The following is a 25,939-nucleotide window of genomic DNA, read 5'->3' as shown; positions in this document are numbered from 1 at the left end:
TAGCATCAGACCTTAGTGGAGAAAAGCCCTGTTGTCTCAGATGGCCATAGACTGCTCCTGTTTATATACTATGATTCTACTTTTCAGAATTATAGATATTTATCTCACAGTTCACAACAGCCTTGCAAGGTAGGATGGTATTTCACTGTACCCCATGGAGGAGGAAAATGGAAGGTCCAGGGATATGAAAATTTTCCAATATTACACAGCTAGTACATGGAGTCCAAGAACTCCAAAATCTATGCTTTCATTCCCTTTAGGGTCTCTTGGCCACTGTGTATGTATGCCAGACTGGCTGGCTTCTGGCGATTCTCCTATTGCCACTCCTACCTTACTGAAGGAGCAGCAGGACTGTAGATACACAGCATTGCAGCTGCCCTTTATGTGGGTCCTGGAAACCCAAATTCTGGTGCGCAGTTGCAGGTGCTTTATTGACAAAGCCATCAGCGTAGGACAGAACTTTTTAACTGTGGCATGGTGACACAGGCCAGCAATCACAGTACTTAGGAAGTAGGGTGGGAGAACCGTAAGTTTAAATCAGTTTATGCTACAAAGTCTCAGAAAAAAAATTTAGACCAACTCCTTCTCCTTATTTATAGTGAACTTATAAGGAGGCGAAATACACAGAGGAAAAACAGAATGGTAAATATAGTTTGGATGCCAGTGAGTCTCAGCTGGAGAACAGGTGAGTACTAACAGGCAGCCAGCACTCACTGAACGGCTATCATATGCAGCACCCCCAGCCCATGCATGCCCCACTACTATCCATTCGAATCACATCAGATCATCTGCAATTCCTGCAGCTTGTGCTGCAGAGCCAAAGCTTTGTGGACACGGGACTCTCTGCCTGTAGTATCATCAATGGCCCCCTCTTAAACTCCATTTTCTTTAAAAACTCACTAAGTGCCATTCTCTCTGACCCTTCCACAAGCCACTAGACACACAGTAGCTAGAATAATCTAGAAATATAATATAGACATGTTCCTAAGATCTTCAAAGGCCTCCTTGATTCTAATCAAACAACCCTAGTGAATTAGGAGGGTGACTCACTTGGTAAAGTGCTGACAGCACATGGACGAGGGCCTGAGTTCACATGCACATAAAAAGCCATGCATGGTGGCAAATGCCCGTAATCCCAGCAATATGGAGGAAGATACGGGAGGACCCCTGGGGCTTGCTGGCCAACAAATCTAGCTGAATAGTAAGCATCAGGTTCAGTGAGACGTCCTGCCTGGAAAATTAAGGTGGAGAACAAGTGAAGACACATTCATCACTGTCGTCCGACCTGCACACACATATGTCCACACACATAGAACCTTAAGCTCCCCACCTCATCTCATTGCTGGGTGCATCTCCAGGATGCTGTCCTCCCACTGCCTGCTGAGCTTTATCCATACAGGTCTCCTTTCTACTTTGCAAGGACAACGTGTTTACCACTAACGTCAAGACTTTGAAGGGGTACCCCTGAACCTTGGTTGGATGGATGGCCAGCTCCTCTGCACCCCAGATCTCACCTCTGTGCACCCCCAGCTACCTTTTCTAGCATCCCCTCTCCCCAACTGTGCCAACATACTATTATACTTTACTTGATGCCTCTAAGTCAAGGGCATAATCTATAAATTACTTTCTGATTTTTAAAACTAGTTTAGTTTGATCTCTGCTACTATGGGACCATGTGACATCTTGTGTCACACTGGGTGCTAGTTGACAACTACATCACCTTCTGGTGTTCAAAGCAACAGAGGCCCAGTTATAGCTTATCAGAAAATCACAGGAACTGTTTCAGATTTCAGTGTTTCTCACATGTTTTGAATATTTGCATAAATTTTATCAGTTGGGCATTCAGTTATGGTAATTGGAAATCAGAAATGCTCTAAAACCTAAAAGTTTTGGGTACCGTGTCAATGCTCAGAGACGTATTGCATCACTTGAGACATGCCCAGGAGGGAATATAATGATGCATCATTGTGTTTTCCCGCTTGGCTCCTTTTATCACTCACTCACTGTTCTAGAACATGAGGTAAGTATCACAAGGAGCCTGCACTCAGGAGCCTCATGATCTGAGCAGCACAGGAGTTACATCAGGAGCCATAGCAACTTGTTAGAAACAGACGGCCTCCTTTCTTTCCATCTGTGAACTCAGTACCTTGTATGAGGATGATGGGCTAAAGGCTGAGAAGTTGATGCCTTTGACACCATTTTATAGTTTGTAGTTATTGGCTTATTTGTCTTTCTTCCTTCCGCATGAAGACAGAGTCTAAGCAATGGCTTGAACATACTTTGGTTTGATAATTACTGAATTACATAATAAAAATGAATCATGTATGCAGAGTAAGAGCTAACTGGAGATGATGTAGGCGAAGACTCTTCCACACAGAGGAAGTGGCTAGCATTTCTTGCACAGTTGTAGCAAGCCTGCTTGAATAGCCAATAGGCGGCTCCACAGGATGAAAGTCAACAGTCATGAGAAAGGGGAATTAGGTGAAAAGCCTAGAGAAACAATGGCCAGAACACACAAAAGGATCTCGTGGACTCTGGTATAAAGTTTAGTTTTTTAAAAGTTTTTATTCTAAGTTCATAATGGATGATAAATGCTTGATGACTAATTTCATAGTGTATTTAATTCACAGACCAATGAGTCAATAAACAAAGAGGGAGGAGAGGAAGATGGATTTAATGAAACTAAAAGAATAAGGATGAGGTCTAGGCAATCCAGCTGGCATGGGGCATTAGCCTGAGAGGAAGAGGAAAAGGCTTCGTGTGAGCCTTCTTGTCACAGAGTTCCCAAGCAAAGGTGAAGAGCTCAGCTTGGCCCATTCACCAAGCTTGAACAATAGAAGTCTATGACACCAGTTATGCAAATCAGTGCAAGATATAGAAATGAAGTCTATCATCCTTTGCTTAAAAGCTAGTGGAAGGTTTATCATTTAGTTCGCTCAAGCATCCTTCTTTCATTCAGTTTATCTGACGTTCCACTGGTCCATCCTACAGCCATCTTTAGTAATTACTCTTTACCCGTCCCTGCATGATAGGTGCTGGGAAATAGAGCTGAAAACCCAGATGATCCTTTTATTCATGGGTTGTAGTACAATAAATTCCTCCAAACCCCTTCCTGTTGTAAAATCTGAGAGAGTACAGTGCAGTTGAAAACCTTAAAAGTCCTAAGTTTATATCCTGGGGAAATCTGTGTATCCCACACTTCTGAGTACATCAAGAAACTGATTATCGCCACCCCTGATTTCTCATCTATGAAGCAAGACTAAATACTATCTTTCTTACATAAGTCTAACAGCTATGGGAAGTGTGCGCAGTGCCAGGCATGTGGCCATAGTTAAAAGTTAGCGTCTAGTCAACTCTAAAGAATAGACCTATATACAAAAATAGGCTGCAACCCACAAACTGTCTACCTTCCTCCATCTGGCATTTTCTAACCTAGCATCAGGATGCCACTGACAATGGGTGAAGATTGCGTGCCTCCAAACCCTTCTGTATCTTAGTTCTGCCCTGGCTGTTCTTACATGAAACCCTTGGCTTCCTCTGTTGCGAAGAAGAGCCACAGGGAATCTTTGTGCCCATGTTGCAGAGCCATGCTGACCAGGGTAGACCCAGGTGCCTCCTGATCCAGCTACAATGTAATAAACAGTTTGACCTGACTCTCCAAACCAGACAGCTAGGAGCTGCTCAAAACCACTTCTTTAACAGGGTGACTGTGGCTGGGAGCTTGAAAATGAGACTCGAGGCTTTGTGGCTGGAAAATAATAATAGAAGCTGTGAGTGATTTTTTTTTTCAAAGGAAGAATTCTGAAAACATGAAATAAGAGAAGCATTCTAGTACATCCATGGCCCCTAAAACCACTGCCCCTGTGAAGAAAAGGGTACACTGGGACTGTGGAATGTCGCCTGAAGTCCAGTTTTAAAAGATGAGAAGTTTTTGAAGTATCTTAAACTGAAGCCATCAGAATGTTCTGGATCTAAAACTCTATAGGATACAGATTTCAAAAATATTCCTTCTCCACATTTGCTCTTCCCACCCTGACGCACTCTAGCTGAGCAGACTGGGGTTCCCAGGTGCTCTGCACCCCCAACCATCAGGACAGGACAAGGGGAGCTTCCTTTGTCGCTTCCTTTGCTGTTCACTCCTCGTGGTTTCCTGCAGCATGAAGTCTCAGGGAAGAAACTAAGTAATTAAAAACCGGCCTTGAGAGGTCTGTCACACTGACAAAGGCAGATCCACAGGCTTTGTGTCATTCTTGCTACAAAGTAGAAACAGCTCAAACAGCTTCTGCAAGAACCACTCTTGCCTCGCGCTGAGCTCGGGCTACGTGCCAAGTGCTCATCTGTGTTAGCAGCAAACTGGGGGGAAACAGAAAAGAACCAGAAGCCATCCTAGATGTCCCCTCCCCTTGTCTGCGCCCACCCAAGTCCCCACACCTGGGCCAGCAATTGCAGTTTTAGTTTGTTTTTGTTCCCCCCACTCCCCAGGAAAGACCAAGTAATTTCCTTAATCTCATTTTTATACCCAGATCCAGGTCTGGTTAACTTAACCTCTCTGGGATTCAGCTTTCTTATCTCTGAAAAGAGGTATCGCCGACCTAGTATAGGAATGATAGGACATAGAAATGACCTTCTTGAAATACTCTACGGACACTGCTACTTTTGTTGCTTTAGTGATTTCTTAGGTTATCTTTCTATTTCTTCTTTAAATGTATTACTTATACTACATTAATAGCGAACTTTATAAAACAAACATCAGCTCACACCCCTCCTTAGCTTGAAATTCTCCCATGACTTTCTAGTACCTTTAGGACAAATGCCAAACTTATCGCCTGGCTGGTGAGATTTGCCTGCCCTCTTGCTCAGTGGGCTATAGCCATGATTGCCTCCTGTCTGGTTCTTCTAACAGGTGGAGGGTGGGTCTCCTTTGAGACTCTGAGTCTTTGGGAACACTCCCTTTCTGGGCATGTTCTTTTCCTAGACCTTTATATGAGCAGAATGGGCTCTTAATCAGGTGTTAGGCGGAATGTCACCACCTCTAGGCCGCTCTCAGCCATTCTAAACCTCTTTTAGTCCTCTTCATTCTCAGCTTTATGCTAATACTCCCTAAAAGCTTTCTCTATGTTTTAGAGAAGGGCTGTGAGTGAATTTGGCTGTTCTCAGCACTGCTATCATCATCATCATCATCATCATCATCATCAGTAGTAGTAGTAGTAGTATTTGTACCTCCTGACCCTATGTAAGTTACCTGTCTCCATTTCATGGGACCAAACATTCCCTGTTCCTAGTGAAGAATGCCCTAGACACAGTCAAATAGCCTCCCAGGCCTTGAAGACTGTGTGTTTGACATGAAGTAAGCATACCAACAAAAGCGTAAATACATGATACCAGTGTTTTAAGACTTTTGTGAAACAGAGACATAAGAGTTCTCTTAGCAGTTCAGTGGTTAAGAGCACATACTGCTCTTCCAGAGGACTGAGGCCAGCTTCCAGTTTCCATGTCAGCAGCTTACAGCCAACTCCAGGGTGATCTTACACCTCTGGCTTCAGAGGATACCTGTCTACAGTGGCACACACACATGCACCGAAACAAACATATACAGAATAAATAGAATACAAATAAATCTTAAATATTTTTTTAAAGTTCTCTTGCTAGGTAGAGGCAAAGTGACTATACATTCAAGGCTAGCTTGGACTGAATAGGACTGTCTCCAAAACACAAACACACACACACACACACACACACACACGATTCAAGTGGTAGACTTGTATGAACACACTTGCAGGTTCTTCCAAGGCCCCATATGTGAGCATTTTTTTTCTACTTCTGAAGTAAATAGCCTCTCTATTCCCTCTCATCTAACTCAGACATTCCCTGACTCAGGATTACCCTCTGCCACTTTTTAATGGGAGAAAGCCATTTTTATAGCTCATGAATAAAACATTAAGCAACCCTGCTACGTACTGACAGCAACCTAAAGCTAACAGTTACCCAGGGACCAACCTGCTTTGTTCACACAAACTCTAACTGCTGATTCAAGAGGGATGCCAGCCAGTTTGGTCTGCATGAAAGACCATCAGGGAAGCAACATCATCTAAAGAACTCCATCACTGTTGGCAGCTAATGAGATATTAATATTCCAGAAACAACAAGGATAGTCAGGTCAAGTGTAGAAGAAGTAGCTAAGACTCACTGTGCATCATCTATGTCCTGCTTGGTAGATACACACTGGTTTCCATAGCACAATGAGCAAAATACTATCATGTGTCTGTCTATTTGCAGTTCTGAATGTCAAAGCTCTCTCATGCCTGTACTTTTCTCAACCATGAAGGAGGGACTTGACCTCATATTGCTCTGACTCTGCAAGTTCTTGGGTTATGCATTTTGTCTCAGGTTTAATACGTGGAAGAGGTACCAAAAATGAAAGATGGCTGCCTTTGATGTTGTTGGGTTCTTAGCAAAATAATTACAGTGTGTTTTCCCCACCCTCCAATACAGCAAAAATATAAAACCTTCATCAATAAAGATTGAAGCCACGAAGTGTTTTTACTTAGAGAAAACTGTCATTCTGTGCTTTAAGCACTGTCCTGAGAAGGGGGATTAAAGCTCCTGTCTACTGTACAGAAGAATCAAGTTTAGATGGTATAAATAGTTAAAACTTGGGGTGTGGAGGCCAATTTTCCCCCAGAGTAATTTGGAAGACTTAAAGAGTGCTCAGTGTACCAAACGTGTTGGAGAAATACATGTTAAGTGAATTAAAATCTGATCTAACAGCAACAACAACAACAACAGCCACAACTAACAGGTACTGAGGATTCTAGATACCAAGCTCTCCAGCGATCGATGTTTGGAAAATAGGATTCTGCATTATTCTTATCCTTGGGTTTGTTATGTAAGCTACTGTCCCAGACACCATAATAAACACTTCACAACCCTCACCTCATTTGACCATTGTACATAGACAAAAGCAGGTTTTCTGAGGTTAAGGCATACTTTGTATTCCAAAAATTGGGTGGTAGTGCTGGGGTTCAAAACTTGGGTTCTCATTAATTTCATGCCTGACCATACCAGAAAATTTCAAGGTATTTTTCCCATTACGATAAATCTATGCCTAAATCTATCTGTATTGAAGGTTAGCACTTGAACAAGAGAGATATTCTCTAGCAAACACCAGTTTCCATGGAAATTGTATCTAAGGCTTTTGGGCATTATGACAATTATGTGTTCAAGCGACATCTGACTTGTCATTGACAAGACAAAGTCCAAACTTCTTAGCATGGTATTTAATATACAGTTGCCTGCCCTTTAGTATCTATAGGGAATTGCTTCTAGTATCCATGCAAACAAGAAAGGCTGCAGATGCCCACATTGCTTTATAAAATGCTTAATATGTACACAGAACCTATATACCCCTCCCACGCACTTACCTCACCTCTCACTTATTAGCATGCCTAGTGTGACTCCAGTGCTGTGCAAATAACTGTTGGACCATATGCTCAGAGAATGGGGACAAGAAATGTCTTTAGATGCTCAGCAGACTGAATTTTCTTTCAATTTTTTTCACCTAAGGTTTATTTAACTCTATAGATCAGAACCTAGAGGTACAGATGGCTGATTATATTTTATAATCTGAACATATCAATTATTTTTCTGTATCAGGATTCTTTTGTCTGTTTATTCCTCTTTATTACTGCCTATATTCAACATATTTTTTTCCATTTTGGCTTTCTTTTTTGTTAGTTTATTTTTTCCACATTTTTTTTGAGACAGGGTCTCACTATGTAGCCCAAGCTGTCCCTGAACGTGTGTCACTTCTCCTGCCTCAGCCTTCTTAGTATTTGGATTGCAAGCACGTGCTATCACACTTAATTGTACTTCCATCTTGACTGTTCATCCAGCCAGCTATCTGTCAATATGTCCTGGACATGGTTAGTTCCAGGAGGAACACTCTGCTATATCTCCATCTATCTTACAGTATCATGAAAGAGAATGAAAGGTATTGTGTAGGCTATTCCTCAAATTAGTTCCTCTTCCATGAAGCCACCTGAGTCATGTGGCCCTTTTTATCTGCTTTGCCTTTCATTCTTATCATATGTACCTATATCTAAGTCACATATAACACAACCCCAGTTCAGATGGGAGTTGTGTTCTACAGCCAGTGTAACAGGGAAGAATAGTTAAAATTGCCTCCACAAATCCTATAGGAAGATAGTGTCATACAGGAAACAGTCTCCCAATGGACCCCTCACAGCTCTCAGTGTGAAATGACTTGCTGTTGCTATGGTTAAAATGCCAGAGACATCTTCATTTAGTGCCAATATGCCCAGTATAGTTACATGCATACTGAGTTGTTTCCAGAATGACAGCCATGAGACCAGGCTGACTCTAAGCACTGCAGAGGTTCACTGAAACCTCAGCTGTTACTCTGGGCCTGTGATCACCATGGCTAGAGCCATCTATGCCATTGTCACTTTCACATAGTTGTATGCAGAATGCAGCTGCACTGGCCCATCTGACGCTCAACTCTCCAATGGACACTCAACGAGGAATTTCCAGAGCACATGAATTATGTCTAGCACAACCCAGGCAGAGCCTGGTTGAACAGGGCCACCTCCACAATCTCTGGGTGTACAACATGGTTCACAATGCTCCTATCTGCTCTACAGTCCCATTTTTATACTGTCCACATTCTGATTTCATTCAACTCTCTTGCTCTACAAACAAGACTATGTTACACATCCTGTGTCCTCCTGTAGCATTTCTTTGCTATCATTATATTGAGCAAACATTCATCCTCAACACTCGACTTAAGTGTGCCCTCATCACTGATGGGTTAATTGGACCAACATCTCTATTACCAACCCTCCCTCCAATCCTCATCCTTTGGCATGTGAGTCTTCAGTGCTCCTCCATTCTGACTCTGGACTTGGCCAGTGAGGTGCTTTGAGAAATTTATCCTCAGTGAAAGAGACCTGGTAAACATGAGTGTTCACGCCACTGTCTTGCTTGTCTGCTGCCACCAAGAGGAGAACATTTCTGTCTTATGATGCCAGTCAATGCTAGGTCTAAGTACTCATTCCTAGAAACAATTCTCCATCAGTCCACTTCCAGAGCTGCAGACATTGAACAACTCCAGCCAGCATCACTAATGGTCTGTAAACACATGAGCTAGTCTGGAGCCATAATGGCTGTCCCCAAGGACTTGTGGTACAAAAACTCTGCTTTTTCTAAAGATTCCTAATGTTGCAATGGAGGAGGACTTCTCTAAATATTTCCTGGTCCCCACTGAGGATAAAGGGGCTGCTCTCTCACCCATGCAACCTCTGGCCCATATGCTTCCTCTATTACAGACAGCGTGCTACATAGCACTGTGAACATCTGATGGCTGAATGGAAGTAGGCTAGTGTTTGTTTGCTTGCTTCTCCTCCTAAGACTGTCCTTGCCAGGAACATCTCTGGGAGGGAGTGAGGCTTAGTCAAAATGGTTTGGGCACATCGGGACAGGAATCATAACCCTGGAGAGTAGGACATTTCTAAAGCTGGCCATCTGGGGCCGTAAAATGAGCGCTACAGAAGCAACTTTGCAGTTCCCAAGCAAAAGAGCAAACACACAAACTAGGCAGCCCAGGCCAGGCCACTTCTGAGATATATTTTATTTGGCTAAGTGAATTAATGACCTGACCCCTCCATAGTGAAATTCTCAGGAGGGGGGCACCAGAAACCGAACATCTTTTATCCCATTTCCAATGCCTAATACCAGAGCTGCCCAAAGCACTCTTTAGCCTCTTATTTGATTTATAGCTAAGAAGGCCAATGTCTTTATGCACTAAATCCACTTGTACAATGAAGAAGTCCCAAGTACTTCAGAGGATAAAGTTTGCAACTTAACATCAGTATAAAGTTGAATGCATCTTACTTTATTTGTTTGAAACCAGGAAGTTCCTGTTTGCTTTGTAAGTCTGTTCTTTTTGCAGCCTTTCTGGGGGATATGCACACTGGTTTTGAGTGACTTGCCTGTGCTTGAGAAGGCCCACAAGTGCCACCCCTCCCCTGCCACTGTGGGCTGCACTTTTCCATAAGAGAGGAACAGGTACTCACCTATCTGGAGACAGGGGACCCTCCTTCATAGTCTCTGCAAGAGCAAGAGGCAGAGGAAAAGCAGGTGTTGGTAGCAGTCTGGTTAAAGTGAATGATGCTCCCACCCTGGTACCCAAAGGACTGGCTATCTCTAAACAGCAGCTCATCCCTCTATATTCTGGTGTTATTTATGGGCACTTTGACCTCTATTAAGAGCAGTAACCCCTGTGTGGATTTAATCTCTTAATTACTTGTTTTTACCACATGGACTGGCAGAGAGAACTATTTACCATGTGTTCTAAATGACACTCAGATACACTGAGCATGTGCAGTGCGCCAAGCATGGTCAAGGTACTTTCTCACAACAGTTTCACAGGATTAGAGGTTCCATAGTCCCAGCTTCACAGAATAGGAAATGAGGCTCACTGACTACCCTCCTCAACCTGAAACAGCTGCTGGAATGGAGTTGAGATCCACAAAGCCTGTTTTATTATAAGAGACGTAGTGTTTTGTTCTAGACAGCCACCTTCCCTTTTGTGGCAATAGTCTGAAGCCTGCGTTCTTTAATAGGTATAAAATCATAGCCAGGCATGGTGGCAGACACCTTTAATCCCAGGACACAAGAAGCAGATAACAGAGTTCAAAGACAGCCTGGGCTAAACAGAGAAATCCTGTCTCAAAAAACAACAACAAGGCAGGCTGGGGTGGGGAATCACACTTCATCTTCTCTGGTGAGGAGCTGCCACATTTCCAGTACACACTTATGGAAAGCTCCGTCTCTGCATGTGTCCTTTCTTGAAAGGTGAAGCTGATGGTGACCTGTAGGTCCTCAATGTGCATGTGGTTCCCTGGGCCAGCATGCCACTACCTGCTCAAAAGGAAAGTGTTCAATCTCCCTCAGGATGGAAAGCTCTAGTTTTCTAAACTCAGATGATTCTGTCGCTGGCTTCATTATGAGAGCCACCGAGTGTAGTTAAAGCCATCTGTAACCTTGTGTTTTCCACATGACCTCTTTGTTTCCAGGAATAACGACTCTGAGACTGAATTATATATGAATAAATGCTTAGGCCAAAAGCTCAGGTCTGCTCCCCAACTAGCTCGTAACATAATTGCCCACTTTTCTATTCTATGTGTGCCACAGGGCTAGTTTCTTCTCAGTTTCATGCCGCTGTCGCCAGGAGCATTCTGGTGTGAATCTCCTGAGTCTGACTATTTCTCAAAATCCCACCCACCTCTCTCTATCAGAATTCCTACCTCCTATTTCCTGCCTCAGCTCATTGGCCAGAGGCTTTCTCATTGATAGGTGATCCTTCCATACATTATGTAAAGATTCGCTCTACATCTGAGTTAGGGAAATTCAACTATGAGGTTGCCCAAAGCAGACAAATGAACAATCAAAGCCTGTATTAGCTCTGCTACCACACCATCTGCTGGTACTGACAGCGTGGTAAAACAAACACTAGCACATCACCCACTACACAGAGCCTCGAAGTGTACATTCCCCTCTTGCTCATTGAAAGAACAAGAAAAGATGTTTAAGACATCGGGATGATGACACTGGGGTATGACTGGAAAGGAACAGAGCTGATCCTTTAAATAGCAGAGGGAGAGACAGAAGAACACAGAAAAATGGCTTCCAAGGATGCTTGACATCCCATAGAGGATACAGGTCATGGGGGCCAGAGGGGGACCACCAAATATGTCAGGTCAACCTGACACTGACTCTCTCACCTCCCTTCCCCCTCTTCCTCCTGCACTGGCTGTTTACAGCACAGGCTGTGCAGCACACAAAAGTTTGATCCTTCCTCACTTGAAGACATTTCATTTTCTTCCTCTTGGCCAGATTCCCAGTGATGCAATGCAATTCTCTTGGGGGAAGTGGACGCAGGAGCGATAAGGGGCCAATTCCTACACAAGTGTCATTTCATGGGCAAGCTGCCACAGTCTGCGAGCAAACAACAGTAATAATGTCCAGCCCCTTGGAAGAGCAGTTTGCTACATGGGAGGGGTAGGGATGGAAAAGGTATGTGGTCCAAGTACCTATGACTCTGGCCCGTGAGGGTGGGCCCTGTGCCTCTTCTTACCTTCTTTCGGGGTCTTGGTGACAGTAGCTGGTAGCCCGTGGAAGGCATAGAGGTTCACGAATGGGGGCTTTGAAGGCTTCGGAGGAGGTGGACCGAGGGTCTCAATGGAAGGCAGTGGTTTTGTTTTGGGAAGCTGGCATTGCCTGCTCTCTGGCTTCTCTGAGTACAAATAGGAAAACATGTAGGGTATTACTTACATCTGTTGGATAAAATTGACCAGCTTGCTGGCCTCTTGACTAGCCTCTATGCAGCTATGAGAACACGCTGACCCCCCAACACACACACACCTGCTTACACCACTATCTTGTTGATCTTCAGTGTGGCCCATTCACTGATCTGCTGTTGCAGCACACTTTAGATTCACATTTCCAGATTCTTTTCTCAGCAAGCAGCACTGTCTCGCTTCCCAACTTTTAGCACACATCTTCCACTTATGCCACTGGCTTCTTTCTCAGTGATCCACCCCTGACTTTAAAAGCTTTCTATGAAGTCTTTCATATCTGAGACTTTGTGTATGCTCCTCCTGACTGCAGGACACTGATTCCTTTCATACTAATTTTCACTTCTTATTCTAAGGCTGGACTCCAGTGACAGATCCCCTACAGCAGTCTTGAGTTTTCCTGGAATGAAGGCTAGAACTAACCACCCTCTAGTCTGCATGCTCTCCTGTATTGCTCAGGTTGCTGCGTGCTTGAGGGGAAGACCAAGAATCTAGTTAGTAAGTGATTGGTGGTAAGCGGGCTTCTGTAGGACTCTGGGACACTACTGTCCTAGCTTGAAGCTTAGGGCCTATGTCAGGGGGAAGAACTGTGATTTCTCACTGAAAAGACTCAAGTACTGGCTGAGCGAATAGCATTGGACTCTAAAGCAGATCTCTGAATTGAGCTAGAAATTGATTGCTGAATTTCTAGGGCCCTGGCTTCAAGGCTCTTAGAATATCTGAGTTCAGTGTCTTAGAATTTTCTAAACAGTCCCAATGGTGTGTATTCCTGCTTTCTGTATTCGTGATTACAACTCCAACATTTCGTTATTATATGTGAAAATCATATGCAATTTCTCTTGGCAGAAAAAGACACAAAGTTTTTTAATAAGTAGGGCATCTTCATTCTTGGTTAACACAATAGAGTAGTTGTTTATATAGGCCAGCCATGCTAAGACTAAACAAGTAGACTGGATTGCACATGTGCCTCTGGGAAGGTCATGTCCTCTGCAAGCTGAGATGGAAGGGAATGCTTCTTTCTTGCCCTTCCACTAAAAGCCATGTCTCCAGAAGATCAGAGCCAAAATACTCTCTCTTTAGGAGTCAACTCTAAGTTTGTTGAAATGTTGGGAATTTTAGCCTTTAATCACACCAAGGAGGAGACACAGTGAAAATGGAATATCACTTACTAACTAGCCTAAGAGGGATACCCCAGTCTTCTGTCCTTCTTATTCTTTGCATTGAATACATAACTGGCTCTTTGACTCCTCCTTAAAGTATGTATCTCCCCACCCCAACCCCAGCACTGTGTTAAGCTAATTTACATGTTTATCTCATGAAACTCTCTCCACAGTTTCCTCTGGAGATGACCCACTCTTTCCTTTTCCCCATAAACCTTTCTTTTCATTCATCTTGTTTCCTATCCTCCTTCAGTACCCATCTTACTGTAGTCCAGGCATTATTTTAGGAGCTAGAGCTAGAACCAAGAACAGAAACAAACACAGTTCCTCTTCAGGAATCTTCATTATCATAAGAGGACATTAATGATAAAGTAGGAGCAAACAGAGAAGAGAGTTCTGGAGGTTACCTGGCATGTGAGTTAGGAGAAGTCAGAGATGCAAGGGCTAACTGCAAAGGCATTGTTAAATTATAGTAAGTACTTTGGTTTCCATTCTTAAGAAAAAGGAAAAGCCATAGGATTGCATGTGGCTGATTCATTATCCATCAAACTATCTGTCCATTCATCCACCCACCCCTCCACCCATCCACCTACCCACCCACCCCTCCACCCATCCACCTACCCATCCACCCACCCATCTACACACTCACCCGTCCACCCACTCATCCACCCATCCACCCACCCGTCCACCCACCCATCCACCCACCCATCCACCCATACATCCACCCATCCATTCACCTACCCATCTAATCACTAAATATTTGTTGAAGACTTCATCAACCTGGTCTTGTTTTGTGAGGAGGAGGGGGATGTAAGGTGGTGAAGAAGGTAAATTTTATCCTCTGAAAATTTCCTCCTTATAAAGGCAGACAAGTATATGGCAGTTTCCTGGGCAGAGGCAAGTAACCTGAGCAAAACCAGAGTCCTGCCTGAAGCCTAAGGGTAACAGAACAGCAGAGATGATTTAAACAGCATCTGTCCATTCAGAGGAGGGGACACTACAACAGAGACTACAAAGGAGGGAGACAGCACCTGGCCATTCTGAAGCTGGTAGGACAATTTTGCTGATAGATAGATGACCGACAGTGCTCAGACCTGGGATGGAGCCGTTGTCTCATATCTAAAGACTGAGCAGGCAATGGTAAGAGATGAGAAGGACAGAGAAGCAGGCAAGCACCACAATGTGAGGCACTGTTGGAAGGTGCAGCCAATTTTGAGCAGCAGTGTGATATGGTCAGATTCATGTTATTTTAGAGGATCACCATGTCTGTGGAGAGGAACACAGAATCCAAAGGGCCAATCCTGTGGAAGTGGTGAGACCAGCTAGCAATGACCCCGTGAGAGAATGGTGTGGTAGAGACTACAGCCGAGGGCAGAGACAGAAGTTGAGGTGTTCTGAACATACTTTAAGGAGGAGTCAAAGAGCCAGTTATGTATTCAATGCAAAGAATAAGAAGGACAGAAGACTGGGGTATCCCTCTTAGGCTACTGCCCTGAAAAAGTGATGAGTTCTGTGCTGTGTTTTCCACACAGAAGACTGGTGATGAATCTGATTCATGGAACATACATACTAAGCTTTAAGAAGCTTATAAATCCCCCACACTCATACAGCTTGTGACAGGTAGAGCTGGGATTCAAGTCGGCCAAATTCTGCCACAGTGTAATTCAGAATTAAATGCTTATTCCAACCCAGGACTATGCTTGGACAGGCTGTCCACAGGCAGGCTCTCTTTCTGTTGCACAGGCCACCTACTCGTCAAGTCTGCAGGCTTGGAATGAGAACGGTCTGGCCCCCAGTCCCAAGGAGACTCAGTTTCTTACCTGGAACCAGGCTGTCAAGTTCACACTCATAAACAGGCTGGCATGGGCTGTTCCTGTGGCTTCCCTCAGTGCCGGGGCTTTTTGTGCTCTTCCTGCTATGTGGAGGAAGTGATACACCGGAGGCTTTGGAGGTCACGGGTGATTTTCTCTGGGCCATCGAATGGCTCTGGGGAGGAAGGGTCTGGGCTCCTGTTGCTTTCAGGCTCTTCTCTGGTTTGTCCTGAGCAAGCCCCATGGTTTTCTGCCCTTCAAGATGGAAGGTCTTAATCCCACCATTGGTAAGGAGTAGAGCTGGGGACATTTCACCCCTCTGAGATGAAACTTTCTCCCAGTTCCAAAGCTTGTATCTGAAGCTGCTGAGGGTCATTCCTTTCTCCTCGTTGGATGTCTTAGCTCTTGATTTAGTCACATCCAATGGCATGGCAGCTTTCTGGAAATTCCTTTCAGGACACACTGTAGATTTTTCTGGAGTTCCCGAGGAACTTGAACTCTTCTGAAGTTCATCTCTCTGAGCCGACTTCAATGTCTGGTTTTTAAGAGGCTGGGACACTCCAGTGGAAGAATAAGATGGGGTTCGATGATGGTGGGATGAGAGGCACTTCCTATTAGCCAGATCCTGAGCTGGCTGTGTGGAACCTCTGTCATCCTTTCGAGACACACCAGCTGGAAACCTTATTGGCCCTGGAAGAGGTGCAGCATTGAACTTTTGAAATTTGGCTCGAAGTTCCTTGAAGTTTCTTATCCCTTCCTAAAGCACGGAGAAGAACAAAAGAGTCTAGTTACCCTGGGGAAACATCCTGCATGATCAGTTGGCTTCATTGTACACTTAAATGTCTCCAATGGCTGATGTGACAGCCTTGCTCACCAGGTAAGTTACATTAGTCTGTGCTACTGCTGTCTCTGTGAGATGAGCATAAGGATTTCTCTCTCTCTTAAATTTGGCTATATTGGATGTTCTCCTGGCATGAGAGGACCAAATAGAGATAGTAATAGGGACTGATCATAAACCTTTTGGGTATTTTATTCAGACAGGGTCTCACTATGCAGCCCTGCTGGCCTGAAACTCTATGTGAAACAGGATCACAGAGATCCATTCGCCTCTGCCTCCAAAGTACTGGGGGTAAAAGCACACACCACTATGACTAGCTGATAAATCTTTGGATGGATTCTTTCTAAAAAAAAAAAAAAAAAAAAAAAAAAAGCTAAAATCTGCTTTGTCATAGAACTGTCTTTCTAATATGGTCTCTGTTTGCTCAAAAAATAATGAAATTTTATCTCCACATAAAACAATTAAAAGATGAACAGTCTTAGTGAGTGGTTTACAACTGACCTGGTGACCTTGCCCTGGCTCACCATTCTGGCCTGCTTGTACCCTCCCATCTCCATGTCAAGTTGCCTTTCACATCCTGATTGATTTCAAGCGCATTCTCCATCAAAACTGCCTCTAGGAAGACCAGGTAGGACCAGCTACTTCACTGCTTCCTCGATGCCCTTAGATCTCTTTATAACTTGACTATTGAAATTTTACACTGTGTTAAGAGAAAACTTGAGACGTCTTATGTCCAAGTTCCAACTTTGCCTTTTCTCATCCAGGGAAATACTATTTGCAACCTTATCTTAACGTCACATGGAGCTGATTAATATTACAAACACTAGAAGGATTGGGGTTACTATACAGAAAGTGTCCAGCACAGGGCCCAACACATAGTAGGGCTATGATAAATCAAAGCTACAAGAGGCTAGATAATATTCTTGTGTTAGTGCTTCGCTTTAGTGAACAGGTCAAACTGAGCTGTAATGCACTTGGTAATGGTGGCTCAGGTCTAGGACAGAGAGAAGGTAGGGATAGTGAGGGAGTGTCGAGGACTACATAGTGAGCTGGCCGTTTGTCTAGCCAAATAGGCTTGATACTTTTTCTACTGTTCCCATCTCTTCTTAAAGCTCATTTATTTTTGTAAATGTATCCTGGCATCTTCTGCCTACACGGAAGGTAGGAGGACATTTAATGGAGTCATTTCAAAACGTAAGACCCACTCTCCTTTCCTGGTCATGTTTCATGTTTTCAAGTTTCTTCCCCCTTTTCTCCTTCCTTCCTTTGTTCCTTCCTTCCTTCCTTCCCTCCCTCTCTCCCACTCTCCCACTTTCCCTCCCTCCTTCCTTAAGTTGCATGCACACAGGCCATTGCCATGGCAGTGACTTTGCCAGCTGTGAGAGGGAACTCTGTGTGACCGGTCCTCACTGTGTTTACAGTTGACTCACACCTGCCCTCCGAGGGTTTAGGAAGGGAGGGAAGCTGACAGGCAGCAGAAGGCAGGTGCTGCACGCTGGAGTTCATGCTATATGCACTGCTGCTTTTCTTCCTCTTGCTCCCACTACACACCTCTGCCCCAGAACTTGCTTAAAGATCTTTCTCCAAGTGTCCAATGGTCCCTTTCTTATACTTTAGTCAACAGGCCAGCTAAATCATCCCTGCATCCTCTCTCTTGATGCAGCAGAAGCCTGTACTGGGAGTGAAGTCAGGAATCCTGAGTGTGATGTCTCAAGCTAGTCCTTGTCCAGTCAGGTACCTTATGAAATCTTTTTTACAACTCTTACCTATTTTTATTACTATAGAACAGTACTTATTCAGATGAGATAGAAGGATCAGGAATTCAGGGCCAGTCTGGGCTACTCAAAGAGACCTGTTCTCATAAACAGTATAGGCCGGGGAGTGGATAGGATAGACATCTTCTTCTCATAACAGTTCAGGATCAAGCTGGGCGTGGTGGTGCACGCCTTTAATCCCAGCACTCGGGAGGCAGAGGCAGGCGGATTTCTGAGTTCGAGGCCAGCNAAAAAAAAAAAAAAAAGAAACAAAAAAATAACAAAAAACACAAAAAACAAAAACAAAACAAATAAATAAAAAACAGTTCAGGATCAAATAAGATAGCAGATGTACACACTTCATGGTAAATATTTATTAACATAAAATGCATAACCTACTGAAAGATTTCAGTTTAGCACCATGAGAAGGATTGGCACTGTTGTGCAACCAATTTCCAGTATTCTTCATCTTATAAAATGAGATTCTACATCCCTCACACAATAGCTCCATGTTCCCTTCTCACATCACTTTCTGACTGAGTCTGACTCTTCTGGGTATTTAAACAAATGGAAAACATATATGGCATTTGTCTGGTTATTAACTTAGTATGGGTAATGACTGGTTATTAACTTAGTACGGTACCCTTCAGGTTTAGTCATGATGTAGTGTTAGAATTTCCTTTCTTCCGGCCAAGCAAGCTGCCTCACACTTGGTGGGTGGAAGCAGGAGGATCCTCTCTCAAGGCTAGCCAGGGTCATATACAGAGATTCTTCGCATATTTTAGTTACTGGGTATTAGACTTCTATAAAACTCTGTGTACAAACGTTGGTTTTGTGCCTTGCTTTCAGTTCTCATAGTTATGTGCCCAGATGTTGAACTGCTGGATCACATGGCAATTCTGTTTTTAAGCTGTTAGAAACCTCTGTACTAGTTTCCTTGGCAATCGCATCATTTTACATTCCCACCAATGGTACACAGGATTCTTGTTTATCAACATACTCACCAGCTCTTCTTTTTTTTTTTTTTTTGTTCTGGCCATCCAAAGTGGGTGTGAACTAGCCAGTGGTTAGTGGTTCTGAAGTAATGTAATAATCATTTTTTCTTTACTATCTGGGGCCATGTGAACTAAAAGCTTGATAGAATTTAATCTCTGTAGAAATGATTTTGCAAAAATTAGGAAACAGAATTGTGCATTTGATAACCTTTAAGCAAAGGACGTGTGCAAAGATCACTACTTCTGGGTGGGGCAAACCTGATTATGCTTGGCTTACTTCCTCTTCCAATAAATGTCCATTAAGCATCTACTACATGGACGAGATACAGTTTTCAACACTGAAAGGCTCTTCTCTCTTGGATATTGTAGTCTAATATTAGGGAGACATAGCCTGTAAGTATAACATACAAGAAAAGCTTAGAGGCAGGAGCTAGATGGAGAACAGGGTAGGCACAATGCAATGTGTGGCATCATGCCTGATCTTCAAAGCTACCACAGAGAGGTCACTGTTTCACTCAGCCATGTACCAGAGTGGGTGTCGGCCTCACTGGTCCCCAAAGCCTCTTCCAACACTGCAATTTCTTCATCCTGGCATGCATGGGAAATAGGTGTGATTTGGGCTTTACAGTTTATCACCCTCTGAGAATTCAGAGTTGAGGACATGAGGTACCATCATGGGGGTGGCCTGGGATGACAGTGGGTTAAAGCCTTCTGGTCAAAACCACAGTCCCATATCCTCATGATCTTGTCTTCTTCAGCAAGTGTTCTTCTCTGTCCTCTTACTCTTGCTACTGCCTTGAAGCCTTTCTCGTTATTTTGAAGTGATTTCGTTGTGGTCTCTTTGCTTTGACCCTGGGTTCTTCTAATCCTTCATTTACCCAGCTGTTAGACAAATCTGTTTAACAACACAAATCTGATCATGTAAGTCCCTCACATGCTGAAAATCCTTCAAAGTGGCTTTCTCAAGCACTCAAACCGGCTCGAGTGCATTTCCCAATCAGCTAAGACCCTCCCTAAGCCCGATCCTGTTAGTCTGACATCACTGCGGCCCCTCCCCAGCAGACTTCCTGGTTTCTCACCAAATGGAATTGCTGCTCAATAAAAATGTGGCAAATCGATGGAGATTTCAGAGTCTAGATGATAACAGAGTCTTACTTATCTTAGCCTCGTCCAGTGGTTCACAAAGTCTGTGGTGAATAGATGAACCAGAGAATGCACACTTGGAAAGGTTAGCAGGTCCATACGGTCCGTGAATGGGAACTGTAGACATTTAACGTTCCCTTGCACCATCTTTCTGAGGTCAGCTTTGAGCATCCACAGAAACAATCAACCCCCTCTAATGTCAGCAGACTGCACTGAAAATAGCTTTGGAAACAATCCGGGGCACTTCCGCTCTAGATGGACCAGGTGAGCTTCATTTGGTAAGCACACGGCAAAGCCAAGCCTGTGCTATTGTGGGAACAATCAAAGATGAAAGGTGTAGTGTCCCCTAAACAGAACAGGCTTATCTCCAAGATGGAAAGAAGGGGCGACCAGACACCATCAACAAAGAAGTGCCACTTCAGAAGGATGAGGCCGCCAGGGTCAACGCTTCTAAGGCCAGTTCCCTGCCTGTGATGTTATGAGGTCTCCATTTAGCCAAACTTGGAGAACAACAGGTGTCTCTCATTCACTTTTTATTTTATAGAATCATGAAGAGTTAATGGTAGTGGTAACACAAGAGGCAAATACTTCTCCCACGTGTCCCTGTGGCACACACTGATCTGAATTCCTGTTCACCTCTGTTGGATTCCCAGGTGCAGACAGAAACCAAGCACAGAAAGCCTAAGTGGATCCCCCCAGGTCACAGGTCAAACCAGGAATTTGATTCATGCAGCCTGGCTTTGGGGCTCACGTTCACCCCTGAGTCTATCGGTACAGTGCTTCTGTGCTCCTTTGCACAGGACACACTTGACAGGAACGTGTTCCTTCCTCTTCAGCCTCATCATGAACTCTCATGCACAGTCTTGATGGATCTCTAGCACCGGGAAGGCCGCAGAAGCCAAGAAATTATGCTCTAGTAATAGGGGTAGCCATAGCTGTCAATGCTAGCTAACATAGAAACATCTTCAAAATAGCATGTAGACAGTCACCTTCCATGAATCCAAGAGCTGGACAGTGGAAAGACTGCCTGTATTCCTGGCACCAGGGATTAATACCCAAGACCACTAGGAAAGGCTAAAGACAGCTCAGAGCTGTCTGATGCCCCCTCGCCTGCCCTGGGAACAGATTCAACCTGAAAGTTAAAGCCCCTGATGTGGGTATAAGGGCTGACAAGTGTGGCCTATGTCTGCAGATATCTGCATCCTATAGGGTACTCCCCATATGCTTTAAGGAAGGACTCTAGAACTTCTGGAGCTACAGGTCAAACTCCTCTCTTGTCATGTCTCCACCCATAAAGACAGGAAGATAGCCACCAAGCATCCCCGGTGGTCATGTGCCTCCAGGCACTGATCTGGGTCAGTTCTGCTTGCTTATCACCTTCTAACTTATCTCAACTGCCCACTGACTCTCTGAGCCTTTCCATTTTCTCACAATGCAGGCGTTCTATTCACCTCTGTTATCTTCAGCTGATAGCTGGGCCAGCTAAGTAGAGCAACCCTAAACATTCGGTGACTGTTCCTTCAGTGAAGGTGGTTATGGAAACAGCCGCCATCTAACCACAAGGCTGAATGTTTTGTCAATAAATATGTAGTGGCATCATGGATCAGTTTGGGCCCCTGAGATGGCTCAGTGGGTAAAAGTCCTTGCCTTGAAAGTCTGGTTGCCTGAGTTCAGTCTGTTGAACTCACACAGTCAAGTATGGTGGCTTGAATCCATAATCACAGCACTCCCCCAGCAAGGCAGGAAAGAGAGACAGGAGGATCTCCCAGAATCCTCCAAACTAACTAGCATGCTGTTTGCCAACTGACAGAATTACAAGGTGGGGAGAAGAGATTCCTGTGAGTTGTCTTCCAATCCCCATATCTGCGCGTGTGCGCACGTGCGCACACAAACACACACGCACACACACATACATAGATGCACACACAGAGACAGGCAGGCAAGCAGAAACACAGACAAGCACACAGACAGACAGACTAGCAGACACACAGAAATAGGCAGTCAGACAGGCAGAAACAAAGACACATACACAGACAGGCAGGCAGACACAGACATATGAGCGTGTACTTGTGCATGTGTGCAAACACACACACATAGACAGACAGGCAGGCAGACTCATAGACAAGCACAGAGACAGGAAGACAGACAGGCAGAAGAAACACAAACACATAAACAGGCAGACACAGACATGTGAGTGTGTGCATGCACACACACACACACACACACACATATACACATATACAACTAAGTATGGTGAAGCCCACAGGAAGGGAGATGAAATGTTTCCACTGAAGGGGAGGCTCTGAAGCCATTCTGGGTGGATGGGACAGCATAAACAAAAGCAGGGGGCACGCAGGTCCTTTACATTTTCAAGGGAGGCAGATCAGAGCAACCAGAAGTGATGGAAGAAGAAAGCCATGCTCACTGAGGGTCTTCTGAGCCTTTGAGGAAGACATGACCTTGGTTGCTTTTGCACATGTTTTGATGCAAAGCCTTTCAGAGGACAGAAACAACAATGCTGAGTCTATATCTACAGACTTCTCTTTGAGAAAGCCTTTCTGTTCATTCAGCAGAAATCAGACAAACACTGGAACTGGACTTCAAAGGTCCTAATAGCATTTTCATAGCAATATAAATAATCCTCTTTCCAGTGCCCCAAATGAATACTAATGACCACCTTTTCCTCATCAAACCCTGCCCATTCAGGTCTTACGAGCCCCAGAACCTGCTTCATTTCTCTATCCTTGGGAAGTTGCTGGGAATCCTGCCTTAGTCAGGGTTTCTACTGCAGTAACATGCTATGTGCTCAGACATGCTACTGTTTCCCTAAAAAAAAAATGAGTGCTCGCCTGAGGTACCACATGAGACACATTGACCAGGCACTGTCTTGGGATGCCTCCGGTAGGCTTCTGATACCAAGGCAGTTATGACAAATAAGTCATCTTAAAAGCTTGCTGCACTTGGGAGATGTGGGTGGGGCATTATGGAGGCGTTTCTATTCATTTCCCAGGAAATTCTTCAAGGCTGGATGAAGGAGAACAAGGCAATCAGGCTGTGCCAGGGACAAAGATGGCAGCAGTGGCTGTAGATAATACCTAGCAGTTAGTCCAGTGGCCATCGGCTTCAGCTGATATTTTTGCAATTATTTTCCCACTGGCAATTAGCTTCACCCAAACAAGCCTTCAGTGACTCAATGGTTCTATAATATATTTCCATAACAATTTTTTCACTCTCTTTTCAAAAGCTGGCATTTCCCCCTGAACTATTAATCAGATAATGCGCTGTGTTAGTTAGGGTTCCTATTGCCATGACAAAACGCCATAACCAAAAGCAACTTGCGGAGGGTTTATCTCACTTCCATATTACAGTCCATTACCAAAGGAAATCAGGCAGGGCAGGAAGCTGCAGGCAGGAGCTGATGCAGACCATGGAGGAGTGCTGCTTACTGGTTTGCTCCTCATGGCTTTGCTCAGCCTGGTTTCTTATAGCACTCATGGCCACCAGCCCAGGGATAGCACTACCCAAAATAGGCTGGGGCCTCCACCATCAATTACAAATTCTAAAAGGCCCTACGAGCCTCCAGCTTGCTCTGATGGAGACATTCGTTATAACTGAGGTATCCTCCTCTCAGATGAGTTTTGCTTGTGTCAAGTTAACATAAAGCCAGCCAACACAAAAGCTAACTCCTTCAGCTCCTGGATCTCAAGCCTCTGTTACACATCCTTATCCCTCCTGCCCTCCCTCCTACTGAGTCTCTAATCCGAGAGTTTACATAACGCTAGACAAGCATTCTAACACTTCGTCCCTGCTATTCATCTCGTTATTCTATGAGCACAACATAGACCTGTTGTGCTTCATGGATAAGGGCCATGACTTCCTTCATCCTCTGAGCCTGTGCTTTAACCCGATGGCTGAAATGTGTGGGCTGTCTTTGCTAGACACCCACTGCTCAATTCACACTTGTTTCTTTTACAGGTAGCTCAGAAACTCCCATGAGGCTGGTATCACGACCCCTCAAAATCTCACTCCTCAGGCCGCTTCTGGCAATGGCTCTCTGTCTTGGATGTCTCATAATGGCCCTAGGGACCTCTAAACGTGCCCTCGCCGTACAGAATATCTGTATGTCCATAATGCTTTGCGTATGGCCATCTCAGCCTTTCATCCTACACCACATCTGGCTGCAGAGCTCTCCAGCTGCCATTCCCTTCCGGTCTTACTCTTCATCACTTCCTGTGTCTTACAGTAATGACTCAAGTGAATACATTGCTTTTCCTGGATTCCATGAGCTCCTCCGTGGCAGGTAGAGACGTACTCTCATTTTCTCGGAGTCCACGGGCTCTCCACGAGTGGCTCCAAGTGCTCAATAAATATTTACCAAAGCAACCCAGAACAAAATGAATGAGCAGATTTCAGATAGTGGCCTGGAGGGGATTCTCATTTCAAAAAGGGCTTTCTCAGAGAACTACCAATTAATTTGCTGCCAACAGTGCTTCTAAATTGCTCTTCTAATGATGGCACTTCCTTATTAAAATCCTTCAGGAGTCCCCCACGGCCCGACGCTAAGTTACATGTTCCTGAGGTGCACACACAAGGCCCTGGCTGCTTTTACCTCCATCTTCCTTTCCTAGCACTTCCTACTCCACTAGACCCATCCCCCCAATCCCCCTCCTCACCCCCCACCCACAAGAAAACCAAGCTGCCCATGCGCATTTGTTCAAAGTGTGCCCTCTGCCTGGAATACCTCTCCATATATATTCCTGGACTCATATTCATCATTTGACACAGAGCTGAGGTGTCAGTTCCCAGAAGTGTCTTCTTGCTCTGGGGTTAGGCAAAGCACTCCTGACCTCCACTGTTACAGCAGCCTCTGCTCGCCTGCCCATTTCTACTTTCCTAATTCTATCACAGTCATCGCTCTGACCTCACCCTGCTTCACCCTGAGGTCTGTAGAGGCTGGGAGTGCATTTTCTTTCCAGTTCATGTTTCTGTCTCTGTGCTTAGGCATTCAGAAAATGCACAGGTGACACATGTCCTTTTAATTATGCATTTATGCTTGTGGGGACCGAGAACAATTAGGCTGCATTCTAGACATGTAAAGGTTGCTCTGGGTTCCTATTCCGTTGCATTTGTTTAAGTTACTGCCTCTTCGCTGTGCAGCAATGTCTCTGCTGCTTCTGAGTGACTGCAGTTCCACCAACAGGCTTCTGAGATAAGGACGGAACTGAGGATCAGGGCTTTCTGAAGATTTTTCTGGTCACAAATGAGCACCGGAGCCAAGGTCTGAATGAAGCCAGCAACAGCCAAAGACCACTGTAACGCACACCCTTTTCCTAATGGTAGAGTTTACTATCTTTTTCCTGAGCACCCAAGGCCTCATGGAATTGACATCCCTCTCCCTCCCCCCTCTCATTGTCTTGTGGAAGAGGCCACCTACTGAGACACTGACAGTACCCCAAGGTCAGTGCTAGGGCCTAGCTGCAGGAGGACAGGCAGGGCAGGACAAACCTAACTGGGTTTGAGTAACAAGTGACTTCTCAGAGAAAAGGAAGCTGGTGCCCAAAAGGCAGTGAAAATCACAGTTATTTACCAGCTGTTGGGCAAGGAGAGAAAGCTTTAAAAGGCCTGAGGCTGAGAAAGCCTAGCAGGCAGTGATTCCTGGCCTGGGAGGATGAGCATACCTGTGGCTGGAGTGTGAGGTGAGAAAAATGGGCGTGGTTGTGACGCCCCATCCCCCTTCAGGCCTGCACACCCTTAAAGGAACAAGCAGCACAGTGTTCAGTTTCACCTTCAAAAGGCCTTCAGAGACATAGTGAGATGTGGTAACAAGAGAGTGAGTGATAGTTTCTGTGTGTGTAGGCCCAGAG

The 25,939-nt window shown here is 44.7% G+C and overlaps 1 protein-coding gene across 2 annotated transcripts in view; it reads right to left on the bottom strand.

Moving 5' to 3' along the window:
- Fyb2 (FYN binding protein 2) overlaps positions 1–25,939 on the bottom strand; it is a 107,718-nt gene that overhangs the window by 59,287 nt on the left and 22,492 nt on the right. The window contains exons 2-5 of one of the 2 annotated variants that reach the window (XM_029476298.1): positions 15,355–16,102; positions 12,155–12,313; positions 10,092–10,125; positions 1,331–1,408 (exon numbers count right to left, since the gene is read on the bottom strand). In XM_029476298.1, coding sequence (XP_029332158.1) covers positions 1,331–1,408; positions 10,092–10,125; positions 12,155–12,313; positions 15,355–16,102 — 1,019 coding nt within the window. The remainder of the gene's footprint in view (positions 1–1,330; positions 1,409–10,091; positions 10,126–12,154; positions 12,314–15,354; positions 16,103–25,939) is intronic. The other variant, XM_021159645.1, reaches the window with a different exon arrangement.

This window comes from Mus caroli, chromosome 4 (genome assembly GCF_900094665.2).
Source record: "Mus caroli chromosome 4, CAROLI_EIJ_v1.1, whole genome shotgun sequence".
Taxonomy (NCBI): domain Eukaryota; kingdom Metazoa; phylum Chordata; class Mammalia; order Rodentia; family Muridae; genus Mus; species Mus caroli.
Note: the sequence above shows the minus strand (reverse complement) of the source record. Positions and strands in the feature narration are given on the sequence as shown.